Raw genomic sequence first — 7,320 nt, forward strand, 5'->3', positions numbered from 1 at the left:
GCTTTTCATTTTTTCTTTTTCTTTCTCTTTTTTCTCCTCCCTGAAATAGGGTGTCCTTGTGTAGTTTTGGCTGTCCTAGAACTTACTTTTTAGATCAAGCTGGCCTGAAACTCTGCCTGCCTCTGGATCCTGATTACTAGGATAAATCTTTCACCACCACTGCCTACTGCTTTTCTTTCTTTCCTTTCTTTTTTTTTTCCTTTTTCTTTCTTTTAGTTGGTTTTTGGTTTTTTGAGACAGAATTTCTCTGTGTAACAGCCCTATCTGTCTTGGAAATAGCTCTGCAGATGAGGTTGGTCTCAAACTCATAGAGATTCTCCTGCTTTTGCCTCCTGAGTGCTAAAATTAAAGGCAGGCAACACCACTGGCCAGCTTCTTTTCCTTATTAAAGTCCATGAGCCATTGCACATTGAGGAATTCATTTTGGTGATCTCATAAATTCAAGAGGAGGACTGTCTGCACAAAATCATCTTTCCATAAAAGTGGGGTTCACTGACATTAATTGTACTTTAGGCTGGAGGTATGAGTGCCAACACCTATTTTAGACTCATTTATGTTGTTGTAAAAACTCGTATGTGCATTTCTCTAAGATGGATTTCATTTGGATGTAAAGAAATATTCTCAATCACTTTGATAGCAGTGTTGACAAATAGGGGATAGAGCAGCAACTATAGATAGCAGATTACGAAGGATCTCTTGGCAAAGACTAGAAAGAAACAAAAGGAATTTGGCATTGGAGGATATAGCTGTGGGGCTTGCTACAGATCCATCTCCTGTCTGCATAGATCCTGGCACTGCTGATCCCGTTGTTGTTCAGGTAGGCATAGTCTTCCACTCCTCGGATGGGAACCCTGAAAATAAACCAAAAACAGTAAATCTGGAGAGCCCAGAACTGCATTCACTTCTGCAAGGAAATCTTGCCTGTCTGCACTGCTTATTTGTATTATGAATCAAAGACAGAGTCCAAGAGAATCATCTGCACTAGTTTTGTACCTACTGTCTTACATTTTTAGGGTTTGATTTGGACACAGAACCTTTGACATTCATCTATGTTGAACCAACCCTTTTGTACAAAGCACCTGACTAGTGTTTGCTACCCTCTTCAAATGAACCACAGCCATGGGTGGCCTCACCGCGATTTTCAATGAAGCATTTCACATATGGGGAAACCACATTCTTATGGGGGGTGGGGATTCGAGAGAGGGTTTCTATGTAGCTATAGAGCCTGTCCTGGAATTAGCTCTTGTAGATCAGGCAGTCATGGAACTCATAGAGATCCGCCTGCTGCTGCCTCCCTAGTGCTGGGATTAAAGGCGTGTGTCACCACTGCCTGACTGAAACCCACTTCTTTGCAAATTTCTGAAAGGGCTTTAATGATGGACAAGACTGGGTCTGTGATCTCCCATTTCAGTATAATGACTTCATTCAAAACAACTATGCTCATATCCAAGAATGGTCTTGAGTTCTCTCTAGTTACAAGACTTTAGAGGAGGTTTCCAAGGCCTTGAAGCCCCTGCTTCTGTGAGCAGGTGTAGCCATGCACACAGTGGACTGATGGGTCTCAGGCTTGCCCTTCTGCAGTAACTTTCTGAAGTTTCAGAGCCCTCATTGCGCTTCTGAGGTTGGGTCTACATTCTACACAGGGTGTTTATCAACAACAACAAAAAATTAAATGGGTAATGGAGCAGACAATAACTACCCAAGATGCCATTATCATGCTAAAGATTTTGAGGAAAATCATACTAAGTAAAGGTTTTGAAAATGATGGCCAATATACCTCTGAGGCAGTACAGTTGGATTCACACGACACATCCATTCCTCTCTAATAGACACAACTCACACACTTCACAACAAGTGATCACATTAGAAAAGAAAGTGGTTTGAAAACATACGAGTTGTTATATTCAGTGTCGTCCATCCACCTCCAAGGGTGCTCTGGCGACTCTCTATGCAGGCCAATCCAGTAGTCAGAGGTCCCTTTGTATCTTTTCAGGAAATTCTGTCATAAAACATGGAAAGTGAATATATGTGTCTCTGTTTCAGACGACCTTTGAGTGTTTCTACCCACAGCTTCCTATTTAGATGACAGGAAAATGCAACTGAGAGACATAGACTTTGGAGTGATAATAGCCCTCATTTCTCAGAGGATCCTGTTGACAGCCATAATTCTTAAGTACCTCATTTGAATTAAAGTACCAAGTTTAATGACATAGTCCTCATGGCTGAGTTAGTCCCTGGTTAAGCCTCCCCTTGCAGTTATTAACAGTTATCACCTTAGGATGCAGCATTTGCTGGCTTGGAGAAAAATGCTTATCACCAGCAGGTATCTCAGTAAAATGGCATATCCGATCTTTCAGGTTGACTATGAGCACTACATGAGAAAATGTTGCTTGAATGTCTCAGGGCTCCAAATCAGAAGTGTTGCCATTAGCAAATGGACACACTCATGTGTTCCCCATATCTCCATCTGCAAGTTGTGGTATCTTTCCTTATGCTTCATCTTTAACCAGTTTATCTCAAGGCAATACATATTCAACAAAATAAACAAACCAGTTCCTGATCCTTTCTTACCAGCTCCTCCATGTTGTCAAATCGAGCTAACTGGGCCTTTTGTTCCAGGCAGGATTTCTGGCTTAATGTCCAAGTACTTGAGTCTTCAGAAAAATAAAAACACTTATTCCGAACTCCAATCCAGTTTCTTGGGCAAGCAGCATATGTTTTTTTGATTGAGGACTGTTGTTGGCTTCTTTCTAAAATTTGGACAATAAAATGAATTATAACAAGAATTTTTAGTGTGCTTTCACACAGTACCTGACTCACGGTGCTCAGTAAGTGTAACTGACAGTGTGGATCTGGACAGACTGCTGCAAAATCTGGAGAATGTCACTCACCTCCAACTGACAAAGCAACAGAAAGTACAATTACAGCTACAGTGAGGATGATGATCACTGCATAGCAGCAATAAAGCTTAGCAGGATGCTCGGGAGAGATGATTCTAAGGCATTTTCTTTTGAGACTTTTACCTGAAAAATATCAATATAAGAATGTCAGTCTCAAGAACCTTTCAGGGAAAAATATAAATTTACTCAGAATAATCTGTTGATTTGGCTTGTACTCCTCCTCTGCAAACATCCTTCTCAAAAAGTCCTGGTCTAGAAATGATGTCTATGGCTCATAGAAAAGCAGAAGAAAGGAAAACAGAAGTTTTGCCATGGAGTCTTCCAGTTTTTTCACTATGAACCAATAAAGGGGTAAGAAACAGAAATAGTGAAAATCAAGATGAAAAAGAAATAACAAAAACCACCTGTGGAGTTAGTTCCTTACGAATAGATTGGTTAGGATTGAGGGAAACACCATAGGGGTTGGAGATCATAGGGATCAGCAAAATGCTAAAAATATAGATAGCTGAGAGGTTAAGAAGAGTTGTTAATCTTCTAGAGGACTCAAGTTTGGCTCCCAGCTTCCACATGGTACAGCTCATGACTGTCTTTATAACTCCTGCTCCAGTGAACGAAACAGATAAGTTAGTACACTTCTGCAGTTTAAGTGCTAGATAGGCAGAAGTTGGAGAGTCAGGGATGCAAGACCAGCCTTGGATACAATAGAGGTTTGAGCCCAATGTGGCCTATATGGATCAATTTCAAAGAACCTAGTAAGTAAAAATTTAGTAAGCATACACAACACATAAATATAATAGACGATATTGACTTAATTAATGGGTGAAATATGGGACCATTTCAACAAGTTTACAAAAATCATGCAAAAAATTAATATTACTCCAAAATAACAAAACTCTCAACAGGTTAGGAATTGAAGAAATTCTTCCAAACACATTTATGGATATAGGGCATTTCAAAGAAACAGGCAAGATCTGTCATTCTTCTTAACTTTATATTTTTATTTTTTGCATATGGTTGATTTACCTACATATATGTTGCAGAATATTTGTACACTGTGAAGATGTGTCTCTGCCAAGGCCCTTTCTGATTGATTTAATAAGGAGCTGAATGGACAGCAGCTATGTAGGAGAGATAGTGGGATGACTACCAGACTATAGGATCCATGGGAACAGCTTCTGGATAAACAAATGTCAGGTCAGAGGAAAGAAGTGACTGGGAAGAATCTGCAATGTGCCTCAGAGGAATTTGAGTGGAGCTATAGGTCTATATTTCACTGTGATGGATACATGAACATATGTCTGACATGAGTATATATCTCCAAGTCAGGAGAGAACTGATGCTTAAACTAACAAGAAAGACAATGCTTAGGATTAGAAGATTGTAAGCATTTTATAATGTCCTTTGGATTTTGACTACATACAAAACTCCCAAACTTCATTTCTATTTTTTCTTTCTACTAAGATGATATTCAAATTGTCCTTTAATCTCCCCAATAATGACCCCTTTGTTTCACTGGTCTCTGTTAAGTTGGGGACATAGCCCCAGTCCTTGGTCTAGGAGTTGCTTTGCTCTGGACTCCAAATCCCAGCATGCAAATCCCAGTCTCACAGGGTATTTAAGGAGCCTCCTAGAGAAGGAACACTTGGTTTTGGGATCTGCATCCCTCCTTGCTGACCTGTCTCCCTGTCATGCACTCAGCAACCCAAGAGCCCGTCATCCTTAATAAAACAATGGGCATTTTGATTTGGTTTGATTTGACCTAATTGGATTTCTTGCACAGGTGGAGCTCCTCTTATTCTTATCAGGCTCCTGAAAGTCAGTCATCTGTAAGTCATCCCTCATGTTTTCTTCTATTTTTTTTATCATTTTAAAACAAGTCACTTACTTTTGAGAATTGCAAGCCTTTATAAAAATAAATAAAAATATGCTAAATTCTCATGTACTCACTACCCAGTCCAACACTGGTCTGCATGTGAGAAATCAATTTTCATCAATTTTCTATTCCTCTTGTCACGCCATCCCTAGATTTCTAAACACCTTCAAGCTTGAAATGTCTATACTTACCAATGCATTCTGAGTTTAGCACTGTGCTTAAAACCTCTGAATAGACAGTCCACAATATTAGCAATATTAAAAATGAGCTCCCAATAAACAAAGAAATGAAGCATTGCTGATCTGATCTTTAGCTTTTTTTTTTTTTTTTTTTTTTTTTTTTTTTGGTGCAGGTTAACCCAGCTCACAGGAGGTAGGCTGGCAGATCTCTGGGTCTGAAGGCTGCCTGGTCTACAAGAGAGAGATCAGTATAGCCAGGGCTACAGAGGCAAACCCTGTCTTGAAAAACAAAAACAAACAAATAAACAAAAACCCTGCTTCACTCACAGAACCAACTATGGTTTCAAATGAGAGACAAGTTACAAGTTGCAGAATGCCTCCAATTACACAATACCTGCCCTTTGGACAGGAGCTCCACATTAGCAACAGATAACTGGGTAAGTATTTGGTTTCAAAAGTCAACCCTGCTGGGGCAAAGGGAGAAGAAGTTATCAGCCAGCTTGAAAAATACTATGAGACTGTCTCAAAGAATTAGTCAATCAGCAACAGGGAGAAGCAGCAGCAACAACATCAATAAATAATAATAATGATGATGATGATGATATTTCAGTTAGGAGAATACTTGGTTTGTGATAAGCATTAATATATTGTCATGAATTTGGCATTTTGGTAAATATCAATCTAGTTTTCTCAAAATCCAGTATCTTTTCCTAAATGAAAACAATTAAGGTTGGAGGGACTGGGAAGAAAAAAAAAGGAAGATAAAACAGTGAAATATAATGATGCATAGACACGTTCAAAATGCAAGAAACACAATTTTACTTCCTTCCTGAAGACTAAAGTAGTTGTTTTTTCTGTAGGTTACTAGGAGCTCAAAATACAGAGGATTTGGTTCTGGATGGGGTCAACCTGTACCCCAGGCCTCCTGCTTCCTCCTTACATCCTTTTCCATCTCAGTGGATCTGCAAAGCAAAAGCCCCAGCTTCCCAGGCTCCTCCTGTCATTGTGCACTGCAGAGCTGTTATTGTTTGAATTTGCCTTTGCTGTTGGTCTTGTAGAGCAAGCCTGTTCCACAGGGACTTGGTGTGATTCACCAGAGTGTCATTTACCAGATCCCTTCGAAAAGCATAAACTAGCACACAAAAAAAGAAAAAGGAAAAAAAAAAGAAAGAAAAAAAAGAAAAAAAAACTTTTGTATTGCAGTTCACTCTTCATTTATCTTGTGTGGGAACTATTTAAATATTATATGCTGCAATAGAATAGCAATATAAAAATGTAAAAACCTATTAGCTAACTAAACTCCTGTCTGCATTCTTTGGTTTTGCAGAAACCCACTGTGACAGGCTCACAAGTGTGAGGTTCAGCTCTTCTGCCCTCTGCTTCTATTTCCTTCCCTGGCAAGCACCTCTCTGCTCTTATAGTTCCGTTCGCATATGCATTAAACACATACCCAGCTCTCCTTCCTTCAGACTGTCTGTGGTACTGAGCATGCCCACAAAAGCCTCTGCAGGTCCTGCAGCACTCATCTCAGAGCCGACAAGTTGAGTTTCAGTGACAGCAAGAAAGAAACTGTAAACACTGAGAAGATGAAACACTGCTTTTGCTTCAGGGGCGGTTCTCTGCAGGCTACTAGTGTTTTACGTCAGCAAACTCCTCCTCCCCTATTGCCAACCCTTCCTACTTTGAATTAAAAAAAAAAAATCAGTGAACCTCTGGAGGGTGAATCCCAGGCTGCAACTCTGAGTTTTGAGGACATCACTGAAGAAAGGGGCACCAGAGCCAGGTCTCAGGATTCTGTGTGCTAAGGATCCAGAGACTGTCTAGGAGACAGAGTGTCAGAATGGAGAGAGCTGGAAGCACATTGTCCCCAGTCAGTGAACACATTTCTCTCCTCTCTGGGAATAAGAGATTGTTTATTCTGAAGACAGTTATGACTGATTCAGGCTCTCTCATAACAACAGGTTCCGATATGAAAATGTTTGGTTAGTGGTGTGGGGACAGAAAAACACATCCCATGGCCATCCTCACTAGTCCAAGAAATGCCTCTAGATCAGTGGTTCTCAACTTTCTTGATGCTGTGCACCTTTAAGACAGCTCGTTATGCTGTGGTGACCCAAACCATAAAATTATTGCATTGCTACTGTAGTTTGTTATTGTTCTGAATCAAAATGTAACTTGATATGCAGGATATCTGATATGTGATCCCTGTGACATGGTCATTCAGCCCCCATACCCGCAAAGAAGTCACAACCCACAGGTTAAGAATTATTTCTCCTTAAGTGTCTTTTGGCCATTTGAACTTCCTCTGCTGAGAATTCTCTGTTCATTTCAGTGCCCCATTTTTTAATTGGGTTAATTAGCATTTTAA

At 40.0% G+C, this 7,320-nt stretch overlaps 1 protein-coding gene across 1 annotated transcript; it reads right to left on the reverse strand.

Moving 5' to 3' along the window:
- Window positions 1–234: 234 nt before the first annotated feature.
- On the reverse strand, window positions 235–6,546 carry LOC101991811 (C-type lectin domain family 2 member D11-like). Its single transcript, XM_005369222.1, has 5 exons — window positions 6,403–6,546; window positions 2,892–3,023; window positions 2,572–2,750; window positions 1,893–1,999; window positions 235–851 (listed from the first exon to the last, which is right to left on the reverse strand). Exons 1-5 carry the CDS (start codon window positions 6,476–6,478, stop codon window positions 707–709), a joined length of 639 nt encoding a protein of 212 aa, XP_005369279.1. The 5' UTR covers window positions 6,479–6,546; the 3' UTR covers window positions 235–706.
- Window positions 6,547–7,320: the final 774 nt, after the last annotated feature.

Source organism: Microtus ochrogaster, unplaced genomic scaffold, assembly GCF_000317375.1.
Source record: "Microtus ochrogaster isolate Prairie Vole_2 unplaced genomic scaffold, MicOch1.0 UNK46, whole genome shotgun sequence".
Taxonomy (NCBI): domain Eukaryota; kingdom Metazoa; phylum Chordata; class Mammalia; order Rodentia; family Cricetidae; genus Microtus; species Microtus ochrogaster.